General features: G+C 33.1%; 3 protein-coding genes across 5 annotated transcripts in view; 2 read left to right on the top strand and 1 right to left on the bottom strand.

Moving 5' to 3' along the window:
• LOC127712221 (uncharacterized) overlaps window positions 1-5,151 on the top strand; it is a 209,635-nt gene extending 204,484 nt beyond the window's left edge. Inside the window, exon 2 of the mRNA XM_052218541.1 lies at window positions 3,804-5,151. Within this exon, the coding sequence (XP_052074501.1) occupies window positions 3,804-4,967 (1,164 nt within the window). The 3' untranslated portion in view covers window positions 4,968-5,151. The remainder of the gene's footprint in view (window positions 1-3,803) is intronic.
• Window positions 1-21,772, top strand: part of LOC127712220 (beta-glucuronidase-like) — a 988,629-nt gene that overhangs the window by 172,738 nt on the left and 794,119 nt on the right. The gene's annotated exons all lie outside the window — the stretch shown is intronic.
• LOC127712224 (ornithine decarboxylase-like) overlaps window positions 1-21,772 on the bottom strand; it is a 787,891-nt gene that overhangs the window by 200,248 nt on the left and 565,871 nt on the right. The window contains exons 8-11 of one of the 3 annotated variants that reach the window (XM_052218546.1): window positions 13,746-13,905; window positions 12,373-12,503; window positions 7,915-8,126; window positions 1,295-3,060 (exon numbers count right to left, since the gene is read on the bottom strand). In XM_052218546.1, coding sequence (XP_052074506.1) covers window positions 3,039-3,060; window positions 7,915-8,126; window positions 12,373-12,503; window positions 13,746-13,905 — 525 coding nt within the window. In that variant the 3' untranslated portion in view covers window positions 1,295-3,038. Of the gene's footprint in view, window positions 1-1,294; window positions 3,061-7,914; window positions 8,127-12,372; window positions 12,504-13,745; window positions 13,906-21,772 lie in introns of those variants that run through there. The other 2 variants (XM_052218544.1, XM_052218545.1) reach the window with 2 other exon arrangements.

Raw genomic sequence — 21,772 nt, 5'->3', positions numbered from 1 at the left:
GGGTGATGGTCCCAACCGTTTAGGAATTAGGGGCCAAAAAGGGGCCAAAACAAGCATTTTTCTAGTTTTAGGACAATAACTTGTGTATAAGTATTTTGATTGCTCTGAAATTGTACCATAAGGTTCAATACCACAAGTGAAGGTTGGGATTCATTTTGGGGGTACTTGCCCTAACCGTTCAGGAATTAGGGGCCAAAAAGGGTCTAAAACAAGTATTTTTCTAGTTTTCAGACAATAACTTGTGTTTAAGTGTAAGCTAGGATATCTCTTAATTTGTACCACATTTTACCAAAAGAAAATTTACTCAAAATTAATTTTTTTGGAAAAGGGGGGGGGGGGTAAAAAAGTCTTTTGGGGGACAATTTTTTTTCCTAAAAAGAAAATTCTCTTCAAATATTCTTTTTTTTGGAGGGGTAAAAACAAATTTTTCTTGTGGGGGGGGGGGGGGGGGGGGGGGGGGGGGGGTGGTCAATTTTTTTTTTCCTCAAGATTTAAGAAAAATTCGGGGTCACAATTTATTTTGCTTATTCTTTGTATATAGTCTGAAAACATATTTACTAAGTATTGCGCAACAGCACAGTATATTGCACAACAGCAAGAAATCTTCAAATGAATATAAATTCAAATCATACAACCAATTTCAAGAATTTTAATACATTTACTCTGTGTCAGAAACCTATAATATGTCAAATATTTAATTACAATCCAAATTCAGACCTGTATCAAGCTTGAATAATGTGTCCATTTTGGCCCCATCTGTTCAGGGTTGGACCTCTGCGGTCGTATCCAGCTGCGCTCGGCGAAGCAGCTTATTTAATTGTTGGCCAAAATCACTATGTGATAGTTCTTGGTAAATTTTTGCATACAACTTTGGCTCCTTGAACTACAATATAAACTGAAAATTGAAAAATAATGCATTTATTTCTTTTATACTTATATTTCATGTATTTAGGTCTTTCCACTTCCATTTGACTTCTCCGTGGAAACACCTATTGATTTTGTTCTGATTATATTTTTTTCTTCCGCCAAATTTTTTCTTTCACTGTTTGGTTGTTTCACAAGAGTTTGCTTAAATATTTGATATATATTTTTTAATAAGTTTCATTGTTTTACCACCTTGTGTACGGTTTCTTTGATATTTAGTTTAGAATTTTTGCAATTTGGTCCGCCATCTTGGAAAAAAACCGGAAGTTGATTTTTTTCAGGTTGGCTCCACATTTTTTTTTGCTTAGAATGGTGCTAGGAGCTTATATACCAAATTTCATGCTTTTACCACATTGTGCAGGGTTTTTCTGATATTTCCTTGACTAGAGGTCCTTGATGACCTTGAAATTGAGGTCAAGGTCAATGGTGAATTTGACGTTCTAGATGTTGACCTTTGCTATATCTATAAATTTATTCATGATAAAACCATGGGACCTTTTGCATTTGGTTGCAAGCCATATGACCTTGAAAGAGTCAACTGTAAGTGACCTTCATGACCTTGTACAAACTAGAAGTAGCTGTTTTTTGTACTTTTTTAATGTAAAAGTATATACATTTTTTTGGGTAGAACCATATATTTTTGTGATCAGTGTCAAATAACCTATCATATGATACAGGAAATGACATTTTTTCAAACCGGAAGTAATAAATTATCTCCCTTATTTCAAACAAAAGTGTATAGAAACGATATTTTTTGGAATCAACATTTATTAAGCTATTATCTGACACAGAAATGACATTTTTAACTGGATTCTAGTATTTTCATATTAAAATATATATGGGTTTGGGTGGAAAGTACTTTTAATTAATTTAATTATTGTAAGAAAAATTTCAGTATTTTTCACTGAGTTATGTGTTCTCTATTCAATATACATTTATTTTGAACTAATTAATTCAGTAATACATAGTTGTGCAATACATCAGGTTATAAAACAGATAAAATATATGACATAGCCCATTTACTGTACATTGACTTGAAATATTGCCATTTTAATATCAACATTTCTTTTTAATTATCAAAATTGCATTCAGTAATGAGACTTTTCTCTGTGTCTGCATATTTTGCATAAACTATAAAAGATATAGAGAATTGTCAAGCAAAAATGTTCAGGAAAGTAAAATCAACAAATAAGACAATACGTCAAGAAAAAACACCAGCACGTTATAAATTTTATGCATCAGAAGCGCTTTTCTGGATTTACCTTCACAAAGCTCAAAGCCAAATATTTGATAGCAAAGGATGTATTAGAACTGAGACGGTTAAAGAGCTATATATGAAACATGGTTTTTATTGTTTCTGCATTTTTTTTTTGCACAAATCATAATGGATATAGATTATATACTCAATATTATGAGAGAGGAACTAGGTGGTCAATTAGTCTAAGTAGTCCCACTACTGTATAACTAGCCTGTGAACTCTGAGGTTGTGAGTTCGAATATACAACAAGGCAGGTGCACTCGACTCCAATCTTAATTGACTAGGATTGTCAGTTTTCACACCGAAGGTCCGTAATTCTCTCCAGACACTCCAGCTTCCTTCACAAATAAAAACTGACTGCACAAAATAGCACAATAGTGTTGAAAGTGGCGTTTAACACCAATCAATCGTTTAAACCGAATATCCAAACTCAAAGTTTGTCTGTATTAAATATCTTCTATCCAGGACAGGTTTCCAATTAAATAAATCATTTTGTCAATGGAATCTTTTCCACGTCATGAGGCAACCAATGAGAATGGATATTTGTTATGTAATAGCTGAAGGCTGCCTCCGGGTGCAAGATTTTCTCACTGTTGAAGACCCATTGGTTGCATGGTTTTTTGCTCTTTGGTCGGGTTTTTGTCACTTTACACATTCCCCATTTCCATTCTCAATTTTATTTCAAAATGCCATGATTATAGTAGAGTTAACTAGCTTTGCACCGTGATGCAAAGCAATAATATACAGTAAGAGATATAAATAACAATAAACTAGTAATAAATGTTACAGTAGGATATATATGAAGTCATTTTATATTCATTTTGTGCTATGCTATAACCAGATAACAAGACTGCAGTTAAAGTTGATATACTTGTTCCCTGAAAAATAAAAATAAAATGAATTAATAAATGTTTTTCCAAACGTTTGTAGTATGTTTTTCATTACTGTTATATTTTGTTTCAACAGTTTGGAAATCTTAAAATAATAACATTGGCATACATGTTCTCTCTAAAACGGTTGTATACAAATGTCCTGCAAGAGTGGGTGAAGATCGATGTATTAAAATCTGAGGTTCAACAAAATCAACTTTCTATAGTAATTCTACCAAAGGACAAATGTTATGGCGTGTCTCTTCTCCAAAGCACCTTTTGTGATTTTAACTTTAAAAGATGTGAAAATTACATATAGAGAAGAAAATAGCAGAAAAGCAATAAAAATTAACAAGTATGAAAATTCCTGGTAGAATACAAAATTCAATTAAAAAATAGTACAAAAAAACTAATAAACGAATTTAAAACATTTTTTATTCAGATCAATCAATTCAGCTTTATAGATCTAATTATTAGGATAATTTACTGTAGTTTTATTTTAGTAGATTAGCTGAAAAATATATATTTTCGTTGATATTTTATTTTGTTGTTTGCCAAAGTCTTTTTACATGTACAAGCATTTAGAAAACATGCACTTAGTTGAACATTTAAATTCGTGGCTAACCTTTACCTGCGAAATCCACAAAAAATAGTATACTACGAATAATAATGAATCCATGTTATAAAAACTATATTCAAATATCTTGTTTCAATGCAATTGTGTAATTTACTCATTGTTTGTATTTTTGTAGATCAATCCACATGATACTGTAATTACTGGTGGTATACATGGTAAGCGTAATAAAAAATATCGGCCTCATAGTACATCAACAATGGCAGCAGCTTTTAAAGCTGTCGTTGATGACAAGCTTTCTATCCGTTCAGCATCAAAGTTACATGGTGTACCGTTCCAGACTCTCAGGGATAGGGTGATTGGGAACATAGATCCTGAGTGTACTACCATGGGCAATGCACCTTTATTTACCTCAGACGAAAAAAGCAGGTTGGTGACTCACTTGATGGGATTAGGTGAACTTGGATATGGATATTATCGTCAGGATGTTTTGGACATAGCAACTGACTATGCAATTACGCTAGATCTGAAAACCAAGGATGATAAACCCTTGAGTCTGGCCTGGTTCTATGGGATGATTCGACGATGGCCAGATCTTAAAGTTGCAAAACAAAGGGCATTGGAAGTTGTTATAGCGAATACTTCTAACAAGGAGAACATTTCTAAGTACTTTAATGAACTTGAAAAAGCTTTACTTAAATACAACCTTATAGACAAACCTCATTTAATTTACAATGTTGATGAGAAAAGTGTTGCCATTTCAGGAAAAGGTGAAACAGTCACTATTTTGGGGTGTGGAAACGCAATTGGCAATGCATTGCCTCCTTTCTTAATCTTCCCTGGGCAGAAAATAGATGACAATCTGCTGGAGGGGGATTCACAAGGAACTGTTGGCACAGTCTCTAAGACTGGAGAGTCTAATTCAGACTTTTTTATGGATTTTCTCCGCAATCATTTCATGAAAATAGTCCCAGATAATGGACTTGTGCTGTTATTAATAGATGGACATACATCTCATATCCCTGTTGGCACATTTGAATGGGCAAGGAATCATAGTATTATACTTCAGTTAATTCCAGCACACACCAGCCATTTTTTGCAACCACTGGATGTAGGTTGTTATGGCCTTCTCCAAGATATCTACAACAGTCTGTGTCATAAAACTATCAGAACGAAAAACTGTGCACTTGATCACAATGATGTGTATCCCATGGTATGCAAAGCGTACAAAAATGCATTATCAACTAATAATTTGCAATCAGCTTTAGAAAAACAGGAATATATCCATTTACCAAAGATGTCATGGACTTGCCACTGGAACCATCAGAAGCATTATGTCTAAGTGACACTGCAAACATTGAAGAAAGCCAGGTCGAGAACAATATTGACTTACATTTTCTTAATGAAGACAATAGTTCATAAATAGCAGAAATTGTAAATGAGAGAAAACTTGTTACTGATATCCATGAATGTTTGGAGATGTGATCGAGCTTTTGTTATGCCAGATTTGATTTATTGAATGAGTTGTATAGATTAAGGTTTCAGAATTTGGTCTGTTTCGCAGATCCAATAATTAAATGGGCACTTATATTTGGTGTATGCAATGATTGTTAAGTGTACATATTTGTTTGGTAGGTTTTATACCATGACAATAATTACCAATGTTAAATTATTTGATTTAAGGTCCATTTCATAGATACTATTCATCTATTAGCAATAGGTCACATGTATTCAACTTAGAATGATTGTTTAACATGTTTAAGGTGTCTTCTTATTTCGCATGGATTCACATGACATAGACTTCATTGTCTATGTTAAGTGGTAAAATAAAGTTTTCTTGATTAGATCTGTCCCTAAGAAAAAGTACAGCTACTTTTGGGTATAGAAAATTATTAAAGGTTGGACATGTTTGTGTGACAAGTGGGGTTTATTTGAAATTGACCCCTTTTTATCGATTATAAATCTAGCAAAATTTTCGTGATTAGGTCCATTTTGTTCAGATGCTATAGCAATAGGTTAAGTATATTTAGTATACTCAATTACGTATACATGTCTGTCTGACCTTGACCTAATTTCCATAGCTTATTTGTCGATTTTAATTTTTGGTGATGAGGACTATTTCTCAGGGACTTCATAATAGACCTTCTATATATGGTGTATAGAATGATTGTTGGGTATCAAGTTTGTCTGACAGAATCTTCTGACCTTGACCTGATTATCTTGGTTCCTTAGTCAAAAGGAAGTTTTAATGATAAGGTCTATTTCTTAGATTCAAATCGAAATAGCTTAACTATGCAAGTTGATCATGTTAACAGAATGACAGTAAGGTGTAATGGTCTGTCTGATTATTTTATTTTGACCTGATTTCCATGTGTCATTGATCATGTTGATAATATTAAGTTTTTGTTATACGTTTATAAATGTGTTATACTGACCTTTTAATGTTTGCACTCTTGTTCCATGTGAAACTGTAAATTCTTATTGCAAGGTTTGCATTAATGGGAATAATGTGACTTTGTGAGGATTGCAATAAGACTTTTTTGAAAGCGCAATAATTAATCTTGCATTTTTTTCACTCTATGAATTATTTGCAATAATATAGGAACGCAATAATGTCTGAACTTACAGTAGTGAAAAAGAGAATGGCTGAACATGACTTTGAATTGACTTTTATAATGTTGTACCTAGCATTAAAGCTTGTTTCAAATCAGTATTTTTAATTACCTATGTGAATAGAATGTGTGGTTGTTTCATTGCAATAAAGGAAAAAGAAGAAAACAAAAATTACAGAAATTTGATGCATTAGAATCTAATTTCTGGATTTACCTTCACCAGGAAGGCTCGAGACCTTTGATTTTAAAGTTAAGGATATATTAATACTTCAGGAATTATTTGAGCAAATAGCCCAAACATAAAAAACAAAACAAAAATATCTCAGGTCACCTTCGTCTGAGGGAGGTAGACTAAATTTTCTTAATACTTTCCTAATTGATGAATATGTATGTTTTACAAAGTCATGTAAATACATAATGTCAGTGACAAAGCACTGACTACTAAGCTGCTGATACCTGTTTGGACTTACTGTCTTGGAGCAGTAGTATTGATCCAGTGCAAGAAAATAAGAATTAATGCAATATATAGATTTGGTGCATAGGTAGCAGTTTTCAGAGAATATCTTCATCAGGAACTATCCAACCGAAACTTTTAAACCAAGCTAGGATTTTTACTGTAGGTAGGATTGGAACCACTGTATGTTTTTTGTTGGTTATTTGGCTCCTCCCATTTGACAGTTTATTTTTTGCAACTACAAATGCAGCATAAATATAAAAATTCCATAGGGAACACCCAAGAAGTGAAATGGTACCATAGTTTTAGACTGTCCCGCTTGATTTTTTAGGTATAGGAAGTTAAAAAATAACACAAACACAAAAAATGTTTAAATGCTTAAATTTCCACAATTAGAAGGCATGATCATCACATAAGCGAAGAATACAAATGTATATAAAAGTTTCAGGGAAAAAACACTTTCTCTATTATCCAGGTGATTTGTCTAGAGTAAATATTGTTGTCACTGCTGCTGGTGTCAGATTCAGATACCTTTTCATCTTGCCTAAGAAAGAACATTTGTCAGGGGCTTTCAAGAATACTCTTACACATTTACAAATATATTTCTTTATCACTTTAGTTTTTTTCCACTTTTAATTTTTAAGTCTTAGATTTTCTTTGTATACCGCCATATTTATATAAAATACTTTTGATTGCAGCATAACAAGATAAGAGCACATTTTTTGTCAGGTGGTCAGAGATGAACAGCTTGACAATTGGAATAAACAGATAATTGAGAGATTAGCTCCTCCCATAAGCACTCATATACTAAGTATAGAATATAATTGAAATATTAGCTCCTCCCATAAGCACTCATATACTAAGTATCTAGTTATTAATTTACTCCCTATTGTGACATGATGATGACTGGATTTTTTTCAAAATGTTCAGATTGATTCATACTTTAAATATATGTTAAAATAATGTTATGATTTATTTTTTACTAAAAATCATTTTAAGACTGTAGTGGTACTTTTTAGTCACCACTAAATTGACATAATGATAACTTGAATTATCATTTTTTGCAAGCTGTTGATAATTCTGTTTTTCTTTTGTTTAACACACCCTCCTTTCCTTTTATCAAAAACTATGTTTTGTATGGGAAGTGTTAACCTCTAAATATACATTTTCTACTAAAATTAAAATCAAAGATTATTGTAATTTTGTAAAGCAAGAAAATATACCATAATTTCTTTTCACATGTGAAGTACTCCTCGACTCTTGGCATACTGTTAAAATTGGTTGCTGTAGTAAAGGAGTATGCTCCCATATCTTTGAAGTATATCCAATCTCCAGTAGATAGGTCGGGTAGTTTGATTTTGTCTATAACTAAATCCACTGCAGCACAAGTTGGTCCCCAAATAATACTGTTATATAATACCTCTTCATGACTGTCCTTGAATTAGACAAATTTAAAAATTGACATATGTGTAAAACAAACGATTGCTCATTGTGAGACACAGTCGGAAATCCGAAGTTATCGAATATTGATATTTCACAACATTGTCCAAACAAAAAAGGGGGCAATATCTAATTTTAGGGGAACCGGATTTTGCCAAAGTCAACAACCTGGGTCGTGTTTACTGTGCTGTTGACTGAATTTTGTAGATCTCATTAATAATCAATTAACGACTGTAAAGACAGATATTAGCAAAACATGCACTGTGTCCTTAAGCTATTTGATGTTTCCTTGTACCAGTTGTGTGCCACAAGACTTCTCATGATATGAACACCACGTACCGCTTTTAAAAAAAGCAAAGTAAGTCTTTTATTTATTTTTTGATTCAGCCATGCTCGATCTATGCGATCACTCTGGATTTGGAGATGGTGCAAAATTCTAAGTTGAAGACATGTCATGAAAATAACTGTGTTTCTTTGACTTGCAGAAACTTTATACACCATTTTAATCACCAACTACCAACTTTTAATATGCTATTTGTCCTTAAATTAAGAAAATGTTGGGTGAACAACTTATTTTTTTTTAGATATACACTTGCATATAGTTCCTTTGTAAATCAAAATTTATATTAAATTAACATTTATTATTATTGGTATTGACATTGTGTATTCAATTTATTACACCTGAATAGTTATAAAATCAGTGTCATAATCATCTGACATAAGTTAACAATTAATGTCTATTTAAGTTACAATCAGTAATTTGGTTGAAGCAATAAACACAATTGCTTAACTGTTAACTGAGCATTATCTGCAATAAATTTATTTGTATATTCCCCATTTTATTGTTATTTAACAGTAATTGGAATTATCTCAGCATTAGGTATTTGTACATGTATATTTGAATACAAGAAATGTATTTTTTTTCCTCAATGAAGAATGAACACCAATTTAGATAAAAGGGAATTATTTATTTTTATACGCCCATTTACGGGACGTATTATGGTATACCGTTGTCCGTCTGTCCGTCTGTCCGTCCGTCGTCAACATGTCGGACATTAACTCAAAAACGCTTTAACCAATTTGCATAAAACTTTGGTGAATTGTTTAATTCTATTGACGTGAGCTCCCTATCGTTTTTTTTATCAATTTTAGATTTTACGTTTCCGAGATATGGGGTTTCATTCATTAAAAAAAGGGGGATTTTCCAGTTTTCGGACAATAACTCAAGAATGCTTTCACCAACTTGCAAGAAATTGTGGTGAATTGTTTATATCTATTGACATGAGCTCCCTATCGATTTTTATATATTTTAGATTTTACGTTTCCGAGTTACAGGGTTTTATTCATAAAAAAAGGGGATTTTCCAGTTTTCGGACAAAAAAATCAAAAATGCTTTATGCAGTTCTTATGAAACTTTGGTGAATTGTTTATATCTATTGATGAAAGCTTCGTTTAGAATTTTATAAATTTTACAATTTACATTTCTGAGTTATGGGGTTTTATTCATTAAAAAAGGGGGGATTTTCCAGTTTTCGGACATTAACTCAAAAATGCTGTCAGCAATTCTCATGAAACTTTGGTGAGATTAATTAATTGAACTTTAATTGTTTATAGTCTGACAACAGATTTACTAAGTGTTGCGCAACAGCACAGTGTATTGCACAACACATGCAACAGCAAGAAATCTTTAATTGAATATAAATTCAATTCATATAACCAATTTCAAGTTCTTTGACTACATTTATTCAGAAACCTATAATATGTCAAATATTTAATACAATCCAAATTCAGACCTGTATCAAGCTTGAATATTGTGTCCGTTTTTGCCTCAGCTGTTCAGGGTTGGACCTCTGCGGGCGTATCCAGCTGCGCTCAGCGAAGCAGTGTATTGTTGTTTTTGAGAAAGTGCATTTTTAGTGCTTCTTTCCGGAAATTATTACGTCAGTTATTATAAATAGCATATAGAAAATATGCTACACATCTGAAGATTTCCCTTAACATTCTTGTCAAAATCATTAAATTTTCAAAATTAATGTTTCTAAAAAAAAGATGTAAATAATCTGGCAGTGTCTTCAATTGAAATACCTAAATAATTTGCATCAATATTGCAAAATTCTCCATTTTTTGGCAACAAAATATAAATTTTTTAAAAAGATTATGGAAATGAAGATAATATATTAAAAAATAAAAATAATTATTGAAAGTATGGTCAGAAAAAATATCAGACTAGCTACAAAATTGACTGAATCACAACATTCATGATGCTTTGATTTCGGATAAGCTGACAGACATGTCTCTGAATCCAGCGATTATTATCTTTGTCAGTATTTGGTCAAACTTTTATGTCGTGAATTAGTTCTGATTAAATTTAGTTTTGGGGAAATTGATAATTAAATTGTGTGTTACACCAGCTTTACGATAATTGAAATTTCACTGGTTAAAGCATTCATATGATTCAGTGACAACGAATCACAAAACGAAGGACATTGATAGTTTTTGAACTTGTATTACATGTATCATGCGTTTAGATAATGATAAAGCATGCCACAATTGTTGGTTGGGGCTTAATTGCGTTCACAGTGACCGTCCGTTTAAAATCTTTTCGTCTAACAAATATTCCGTCCTTTTTCTCAGCTACTACTAAACAGAATGGCTTCATATATGGTCAGCAGATTAACAGTCATTGGCTGCATTGTTTGAGCGATTTTTTCTCGAGTTGGGATATGCGAGAGCACGTGCAGTTGTTGTTTTATTATTATGAGGCGACAACGAATCGACTTCCAATGAATACTCAATTAAATGAAGGGTAACTTCCGGTAATCGCCTGATGTTGTCATTAGGGTTATGATAATACTGTCACCCTTGATAGGGGACTTGGCCAGAAACTCAAAGGAAACCCTACAGTTGACAATGAGGGTTGGTTGAAAACAAAACTTTACGACAAAAGAGATGATTTCAGCTTCCCAATTGTGAACTTTCCATTTCTATGTAGCAACATTCCAGCAGCGCCAGCATACGGAGTATATATCTCCCCATTGATACGATATTCCCGGGCTTGTATTTCCTATCATGATTTCCTTGATAGAGGGTTGCTGCTCACAAGGAAGCTATTAAACCAAGAGTTCCAAATGGTGAAGCTGAAATCATCCCTTCGTAAATTTTACGGACGCCATCACGAGTTGGTTGACCGTTATGGAATAATCGTTTCACAGATGATATCGGATATGTTCCTTATGTCGTAATTACAATCCACTTCCTTTTTTACCACAAATGTAACCTACCGAATAAGACCATTTACCGGATTTGTACATGTTGTAATAACATGAGCAACACGACAGGTGCCACATGTGGAGCAGGATCTGCTTACCCTTCCGGAGCACCTGCAAAAACCCCCAGTTTTGGTGGGGTTCGTGTTGCTGAGTCTTTAGTTTTCTATGGTGTGTCTTGTGTACTATTATTTGTCTGTTTGTCTTTTTATTTTTTAGCCATGGCGTTGTCAGTTTATTTTCGATCCATGAGTTTGACTGTCCCTCTGGTATCTTTCGCCCCTCTTTGACAAGGTCATGTGATCGTATTTCTTAACAACAAGAAACATTTTTGAAACATCTTTGGCTTTCAAATGTTTGGGTTTGAGCGTTCTCGATGAAGTCAATCCAGAAAGGCGCTTTGACACACAATACTTGTAAAGTGTTATATTTATCTGACAGTAATAATAATTGGTAATCGTTTAAACTATTTTTATTATTTGAATCTGTTTTTTTATACTTAATCATGTTAACTAGAACACATCCGTGACATTAAAATAACTACGCCTTATTTTTAGCATGGATTTTAAGTATTCGTATTGTCATCTGATAAAGTCATGCTAGTTATAAAGTGCACAGTTTTCTCTGCTTTCAAAATCTTCTGTTTGAACCCGTACTGGTTTTCTTACAACAACCGGGAAATACATGTAGCATATACTATTGGTAATTATTGGTAATATCAATTAAAATGTATGTCGAAAACAAAAGGACTGGGAATGTTGCAATTTTTAATCAACACTATTGTCCTATATCAGTTATATATAAATTCCTTTTGTCTATTACCAGCTAATAAATTGGACCTAATTATTTTAGTAATCTAGATAATTATGTGAAATGAAACATTTAGATTTTGGCCAGGTATAGGCATATGTAATGTGATATGCTTGCAAAAAGTTTAATATGTGTCAATAAATAGATATAAAAAAGAACGCTCACTTTAAAGTGTGAAGGTACATAACACCCTGGATCAGTCATACATGTCAGAAAACTACCGTATATACCCTCATTTACATAGTACATTCTGAGGTTTTCATTCTGTGCTGTTGGATGGTCATGTAAACCTCCTTCTGAAAGTAAAATTTACCTTACTGTACAGAAACCTTTTTTAATAACTAGAATCGTGTTTTTTTTAAACTGAGAACATCCCTTAATCATATGTGTTAAGCTTACAATCATAGCTTGGTTGATGGGTGTTACATACATTTATTTTGTAACGCATGTTATTGGATTAATACTTGTCATGTAAAACGCGACAATGCTATCGAAGAACCTGAGTTCATTTCCGATTTTTATGAAGACCAAGTGTATGTTTGTCTTGAAGACGAAACTTAGGTGTGTTGTTTCCCTTGGAAGCTTTGACGTCGTCAACTTTTTGTTTTTTATTAGGTCGGTTTAAAGAGCTAAAAACAACTAATAGTACGTAGATATTTAATGTGTTTTGTATGAGCATTGCAACATCTCATATACCCATGCCGAGTATTTGGTCTATTGACTGAAAGATTTCTAAGTTTATTTTTGTAATGATGTTAAAATTTGTGATAACTTTAAGGGGAACCTCTTATATTAAGTTCATTTATTTGATATGTAGCTGTATAATCATTGGTATTTCTCAGTTCAACGGAGAATATTTAGCATTGTACGTTAAGTCATGGCTCATTGACGTTGTACATGAGTGTTTTGTATTGTTTACATGAAATAGTATTGCCATTGTTATTTCGTTATCAATTCACTTTTGGACCGTCGTCTACCATTACGTCGTCCGTCCACAGTTCGCTTATTTCCTTTTAATGATCTTTGAATCTACTAGGTAAATTTTATTCTTACATGGCAAAAATTTATGTATATAATGTTATCTTCGAATATCCTCTTTCGATACCAATTTCGTGAAAAGGCTGGCCTCAAAGGCAATTTTCGTTTGTCATTTAAAACATTTTAAAAAATGTATGTAAAAAATATTGACGATTGTGCGATTCAGTGGCTTACTTTTCTAAAATATCATACGACTAAATTGATCATAAGGTTACTGCATAATTCATAATTCCTAATAAGATTTTTGTGAAATAACATGAATAAGTTACAGACTATTTGGAGCCTATATTTTTTTTATATTATCATCGGCTCTTTTTAGACACAAGCTTAACTGAGTAATTAGCAACATTATAAAGAATGTTAAAGATTTGATTTTAATAACCTAGTCATGTGGGTGACAAGTCAGAATATATCGATGCAATGTAACTTAATTTAACTTTGGCAACATTCTGAAAACTTAACTTGATTTGAGTGTTAACAATAATAAAAGAAAAACAAACTTGTTAACTCATTTTCTTCATTCATAACGATTTTCTTCGTTATTATATTAGTGGCAATTGTGAACGCTGAAGCAACATAGTACCGTCCGGGCTCAGCTATAATCCGAACGTTTTTTCCAGGAAAATATTTATCCAGAGAGAGGTTCACAGCTGTAGCTATCTGTAAAATAGTTCACTGTTAATTATAACTTATAACTGTGTACTTGTTAATTTATGTAAAACACAAATATATGTAAATTTTCTTTATATGATACACACATATATTCTTTCATTAATTATACTTTAACAGAAATGGCATTTATGACTGTATATACATATGACTTGTAGACAATATCAACAATTGTAAAAATACACATTCATGTTTTGTCAGAATAGGGACGTTTAATAACTTGCCTAATGTATTGTCAGAGCCACACTTTCTACACGTTAATGAAAACCTTCACAAGGAATGCTAATAACAAACCATGTGATAGCAAGGGGTGTATTAATACCGCAATCACTACAAACCAGTAAAAGTCTGAAATGGCCTATATCTGTACTCGACTGTACTGATTTTTACTCGACCAGTCTGAATTGGTCTGAAATTTACTTGATAATACTCGACTGTAGTCTGAACCATACTTAACAGTCTGAACTTGTACTCGACCCTTACTCGACCAGTACTTAACCATTTTATACATGTCTGAACCATACTCGACCTAGTCTGAACCATACTCGACCTAGTCTGTCCCATACTCGACCAAGTCTTAACCAACCTATACCTATTTCTTGTATCTATCTATTGTATTTCATCAATTTAGGAACTGTTTTTGACAACAGCTATTTCCCCTGGCTAGAAATTTGAACAACAATTTGAAATAAAAATGTATTCAATATAGCATTGAAACCAAAATTTCACAATAAACATAATATAACTTCATCACCATACACTACAAACCAGTAAAAATCTGAAATGGCCTATATCTGTACTCGACTGTACTGATTTTTACTCGACCAGTCTGATTTGGTCTGAATTTTACTCGACATTTCTCGACCCCAGTCTTATTTTATAATATATTGTGAGGGGATGGTTCTGGATACAGTGTATGGGGTATATTCGAAGGCACTTCAAATAATACTCAAAGCAGCCAAACGAATAACAATTTAATAAAAAGAAAGTAAAGATATATTCGATTCAACATTTAACACATCAAAACATCTTAGTAACATATAGACAGAAACCCTTGGAACCATTTATGCAAACCCAGGTATAACTCAGCCATCATGTCGCCACGAGGCTTGCCTATAGAAGCTTAAATTCAGACAGTCAAACCATCTTATTGTAGTTCCTTTTAATGTGCATCGCACTCAGACAGGCAACCCGTCTTTAGGCAATTAGTTCATATTCAAATATTTTAATTATTTCATTTAAAGAACTTCTTTCAAAATGGTAAGCAAAAATAAATAACATTGCAAAATTATCGCAAACGCCAAATAAATAAAGGAACTCAAATGTGAGTCTTGCTCAATATATGAATACTAAATAGAATAAATCAAATGTAAATGAAATATTATCAAGCAAATCAATTAACAGCCTGAAATAATTAAGTAATGAAAAGGGAAATAATCCATTCCTATTACATTCCTCCCCCTTAAGAAAAAATGTTCATGAAATAACATTTGACACAAACAACAAATTACACATGTAAAAATAAATGTTCATGAAATGTTCAATTCAAAAATACATAATTAATGTCCATTTTTAAATAAAATGTCACAACACAGCACACGGATACACACATCACATCAAGGGTTGAACTGCTACTTCTATACGGACGCGCTCTTTAAATATCCATTGCTATAATTCCCCGAGTTGTTTCGGATTATAGATAATATCGGGCGGGCATCTAGGTGAATAAATGTTGTAACGGTCGAAAGTCGCTGTTTATGCTTCTGTTGTGGCAATACTAGGTAAAGTCCACCATTGTAGATCTCACGACGGTACGTTTGACATGTACCATCGGGTCCAGCACTCCAACGTTGTTTTTAAAGTAACACAGCTGTGTGCCACTTGAGATGGATCGGGTCCATCTATGTGCTACGTTCTATAAAAGCAAGAAGTGTTCCTAACTTCAAACTATTCGTACAAACTATTGGTTTCTGCCATGACTAACAAAAGCCACAAAACCAGACCATCATAAACTCCCTAAATACAAAATATCTAGATGGAGATTACAAATCCAAACAATTGAGTAAAAACCCAAAATATAAACCAATTCAAACTATAATAACTATCCTACAAACTACACACTGCATTCAGATCAAGCCTAAAACTATATTATTTACCACCAATTAAACCAAGTAAAAAGAAAGTTTGTACAAACCAGTTATTCTGACATGCAGCACGTCTTTGAACTGTTGCCACAAAAGTAGAGAACAATATTTGTATGCAAACAACTACAAAAACACCTACAACACACAAATACACATAAACCCTAAGAAAATGCATCAAGGTAAACCGTTTTTAGTATGCCAGTCCAAAGAAATCGTCACCGATTAAAACCTCTGATTCTGAAAACATTTCAATAGTACTGCAATTATCCGACTTTCCAGCTGCATCAACATTGGCATTAACCACTTTATTAGGACATTTAGCTCGTACATGACCAATTTGACTACAGTTAAAACACTTCTTTTGTTTACGTTTCTTCCGACACTTCAAGTACGTCTTGACAAATTTAGACAATATCTCAAAACCCGAACAAACAATTTCAGAACAAGTTAAACTTTTGTCACACGATTCAGTTTCAACACTTTCAGAAATAAAATTGCCAGTTGTAAGACAAACTGTTTCGTAATCAAGTGCCAAACATATTGCATCATCCAAACAATTAGGGTGTTTCAGAGCGACATGTTTCCCCATTTCACTATCCAATTTTGAAATCAATAAATCAACCAAATACAAATTCAAATCAAAATAACTCTCTGGATATGCCTTGTGCGCCAAAATTTTGAACCGCTGACCAAACTCAGAAATATTTTCACTCTCCTTTTTCGTACAATTTTTCAGTTCAATTTTGAAAAATGCTTCCCTTTCCTTGGGGTTAAACCTTTGAACCAACAAACTTTTCAAGTACTGATAATCTTGCATATGTTTCTTCTCTAGAAAACGTAAAACTGTCTGAGCCTCACCTCTCAAATTAATGATAAGTTGACAAGCCATTTCAAACTCAGTCCACTGATTCCATAATGAAACAGTTTCAAAATGAACCACATAATCTGTAACATCAATGCTGACACCATCGAACAAACAAGGTTTTTCTTCAAACCGAAACATGACCAGAAATATATATAAATATTAAAAAATGAATCAAACTTATAAACAATATATATACACCAGGAACAACTGTATCCGCCTCGCGGGACCAAATGTGAGGAGATGGTTCTGGATACAGTGTATGGGGTATATTCCAAGGCACTTCAAATAATACTCAAAGCAGCAAAATGAATAACAATTTAATAAAAAGAAAGTAAAGACATATTCGATTCAACATTTAAAACATCAAAACATCTTAGTAACATATAGACAGAAACCCTTGGAACCATTTATGCAAACCAAGGTATAACTCAGCCATCATGTCGCCACGAGGCTTGCCTATAGAAGCTTAAATTCAGACAGTCAAACCATCTTATTGTAGTTCCTTTTAATGTGCATCGCACTCAGACAGGCAACCCGTCTTTGGGGAATTAGTTCATATTCAAATATTTTAATTATTTCATTTAAAGAACTTCTTTCAAAATGGTAAGCAAAAATAAATAACATTGCAAAATTATCGCAAACGCCAAATAAATAAAGGAACTCAAATGTGAGTCTTGCTCAATATATGAATACTAAATAGAATAAATCAAATGTAAATGAAATATTATCAAGCAAATCAATTAACAGCCTGAAATAATTAAGTAATGAAAAGGGAAATAATCCATTCCTATTACATTCCTCCCCCTTAAGAAAAAATGTTCATGAAATAACATTTGACACAAACAACAAATTACACATGTACAAATAAATGTTCATGAAATGTTCAATTCAAAAATACATAATTAATGTCCATTTTTAAATAAAATGTCACAACACAGCACACGGATACACACATCACATCAAGGGTTGAACTGCTACTTCTGTACGGACGCGCTCTTTAAATATCCATTGCTATAATTCCCCAAGTTGTTTCGGATTATAGATAATATCGGGCGGGCATCTAGGTGAATAAATGTTGTAACGGTCGAAAGTCGCTGTTTATGCTTCTGTTGTGGCAATACTAGGTAAAGTCCACCATTGTAGATCTCACGACGGTACGTTTGACATGTACCATCGGGTTCAGCACTCCAACGTTGTTTTTAAAGTAACACAGCTGTGTGCCACTTGAGATGGATCGGGTCCATCTATGTGCTACGTTCTATAAAAGCAAGAAGTGTTCCTAACTTCAAACTATTCGTACAAACTATTGGTTTCTGCCATGACTAACAAAAGCCACAAAACCAGACCATCATAAACTCCCTAAATACAAAATATCTAGATGGAGATTACAAATCCAAACAATTGAGTAAAAACCCAAAATATAAACCAATTCAAACTATAATAACTATCCTACAAACTACACACTGCATTCAGATCAAGCCTAAAACTATATTATTTACCACCAATTAAACCAAGTAAAAAGAAAGTTTGTACAAACCAGTTATTCTGACATGCAGCACGTCTTTGAACTGTTGCCACAAAAGTAGAGAACAATATTTGTATGCAAACAACTACAAAAACACCTACAACACACAAATACACATAAACCCTAAGAAAATGCATCAAGGTAAACCGTTTTTAGTATGCCAGTCCAAAGAAATCGTCACCGATTAAAACCTCTGATTCTGAAAACATTTCAATAGTACTGCAATTATCCGACTTTCCAGCTGCATCAACATTGGCATTAACCACTTTATTAGGACATTTGGCTCGTACATGACCAATTTGACTACAGTTAAAACACTTCTTTTGTTTACGTTTCTTCCGACACTTCAAGTACGTCTTGACAAATTTAGACAATATCTCAAAACCCGAACAAACAATTTCAGAACAAGTTAAACTTTTGTCACACGATTCAGTTTCAACACTTTCAGAAATAAAATTGCCAGTTGTAAGACAAACTGTTTCGTAATCAAGTGCCAAACATATTGCATCATCCAAACAATTAGGGTGTTTCAGAGCGACATGTTTCCCCATTTCACTATCCAATTTTGAAATCAATAAATCAACCAAATACAAATTCAAATCAAAATAACTCTCTGGATATGCCTTGTGCGCCAAAATTTTGAACCGCTGACCAAACTCAGAAATATTTTCACTCTCCTTTTTCGTACAATTTTTCAGTTCAATTTTGAAAAATGCTTCCCTTTCCTTGGGGTTAAACCTTTGAACCAACAAACTTTTCAAGTACTGATAATCTTGCATATGTTTCTTCTCTAGAAAACGTAAAACTGTCTGAGCCTCACCTCTCAAATTAATGATAAGTTGACAAGCCATTTCAAACTCAGTCCACTGATTCCATAATGAAACAGTTTCAAAACGAACCACATAATCTGTAACATCAATGCTGACACCATCGAACAAACAAGGTTTTTCTTCAAACCGAAACATGACCAGAAATATATATAAATATTAAAAAATGAATCAAACTTATAAACAATATATATACACCAGGAACAACTGTATCCGCCTCGCGGGACCAAATGTGAGGGGATGGTTCTGGATACAGTGTATGGGGTATATTCCAAGGCACTTCAAATAATACTCAAAGCAGCAAAATGAATAACAATTTAATAAAAAGAAAGTAAAGACATATTCGATTCAACATTTAACACATCAAAACATCTTAGTAACATATAGACAGAAACCCTTGGAACCATTTATGCAAACCAAGGTATAACTCAGCCATTATGTCGCCACGAGGCTTGCCTATATAAGCTTAAATTCAGACAGTCAAACCATCTTATTGTAGTTCCTTTTAATGTGCATCGCACTCAGACAGGCAACCCGTCTTTAGGCAATTAGTTCATATTCAAATATTTTAATTATTTCATTTAAAGAACTTCTTTCAAAATGGTAAGCAAAAATAAATAACATTGCAAAATTATCGCAAACGCCAAATAAATAAAGGAACTCAAATGTGAGTCTTGCTCAATATATGAATACTAAATAGAATAAATCAAATGTAAATGAAATATTATCAAGCAAATCAATTAACAGCCTGAAAAAATTAAGTAATGAAAAGGGAAATAATCCATTCCTATTACATTCCTCCCCCTTAAGAAAAAATGTTCATGAAATAACATTTGACACAAACAACAAATTACACATGTACAAATAAATGTTCATGAAATGTTCAATTCAAAAATACATAATTAATGTCCATTTTTAAATAAAATGTCACAACACAGCACACGGATACACACATCACATCAAGGGTTGAACTGCTACTTCTGTACGGACGCGCTCTTTAAATATCCATTGCTATAATTCCCCAAGTTGTTTCGGATTATAGATAATATCGGGCGGGCATCTAGGTGAATAAATGTTGTAACGGTCGAAAGTCGCTGTTTATGCTTCTGTTGTGGCAATACTAGGTAAAGTCCACCATTGTACGTTTGACATGAACCATCGGGTTCAGCACTCCAACGTTATTTTTAAAGTAACACAGCTGTGTGCCACTTGAGATGGATCGGGTCCATCTATGTGCTACGTTCTATAAAAGCAAGAAGTGTTCCTAACTTCAAACTATTCGTACAAACTATTGGTTTCTGCCATGACTAACAAAAGCCACAAAACCAGACCATCATAAACTCCCTAAATACAAAATATCTAGATGGAGATTACAAATCCAAACAATTGAGTAAAAACCCAAAATATAAACCAATTCAAACTATAATAACTATCCTACAAACTACACACCTGCATTCAGATCAAGCCTAAAACTATATTATTTACCACCAATTAAACCAAGTAAAAAGAAAGTTTGTACAAACCAGTTATTCTGACATGCAGCACGTCTTTGAACTGTTGCCACAAAAGTAGAGAACAATATTTGTATGCAAACAACTACAAAAACACCTACAACACACAAATACACATACACCCTAAGAAAATGCATCAAGGTAAACCGTTTTTAGTATGCCAGTTCAAAGAAATCGTCACCGATTAAAACCTCTGATTCTGAAAACATTTCAATAGTACTGCAATTATCCGACTTTCCAGCTGCATCAACATTGGCATTAACCACTTTATTAGGACATTTGGCTCGTACATGACCAATTTGACTACAGTTAAAACACTTCTTTTGTTTACGTTTCTTCCGACACTTCAAGTACGTCTTGACAAATTTAGACAATATCTCAAAACCCGAACAAACAATTTCAGAACAAGTTAAACTTTTGTCACACGATTCAGTTTCAACACTTTCAGAAATAAAATTGCCAGTTGTAAGACAAACTGTTTCGTAATCAAGTGCCAAACATATTGCATCATCCAAACAATTAGGGTGTTTCAGAGCGACATGTTTCCCCATTTCACTATCCAATTTTGAAATCAATAAATCAACCAAATACAAATTCAAATCAAAATAACTCTCTGGATATGCCTTGTGCGCCAAAATTTTGAACCGCTGACCAAACTCAGAAATATTTTCACTCTCCTTTTTCGTACAATTTTTCAGTTCAATTTTGAAAAATGCTTCCCTTTCCTTGGGGTTAAACCTTTGAACCAACAAACTTTTCAAGTACTGATAATCTTGCATATGTTTCTTCTCTAGAAAACGTAAAACTGTCTGAGCCTCACCTCTCAACTTAATGATAAGTTGACAAGCCATTTCAAACTCAGTCCACTGATTCCATAATGAAATAGTTTCAAAATGAACCACATAATCTGTAACATCAATGCTGACACCATCGAACAAACAAGGTTTTTCTTCAAACCGAAACATGACCAGAAATATATATAAATA

This window comes from Mytilus californianus, unplaced genomic scaffold (assembly GCF_021869535.1).
Source record: "Mytilus californianus isolate M0D057914Y unplaced genomic scaffold, xbMytCali1.0.p SCAF_8, whole genome shotgun sequence".
NCBI classification, from domain to species: domain Eukaryota; kingdom Metazoa; phylum Mollusca; class Bivalvia; order Mytilida; family Mytilidae; genus Mytilus; species Mytilus californianus.
Note: the sequence above shows the minus strand (reverse complement) of the source record. Positions and strands in the feature narration are given on the sequence as shown.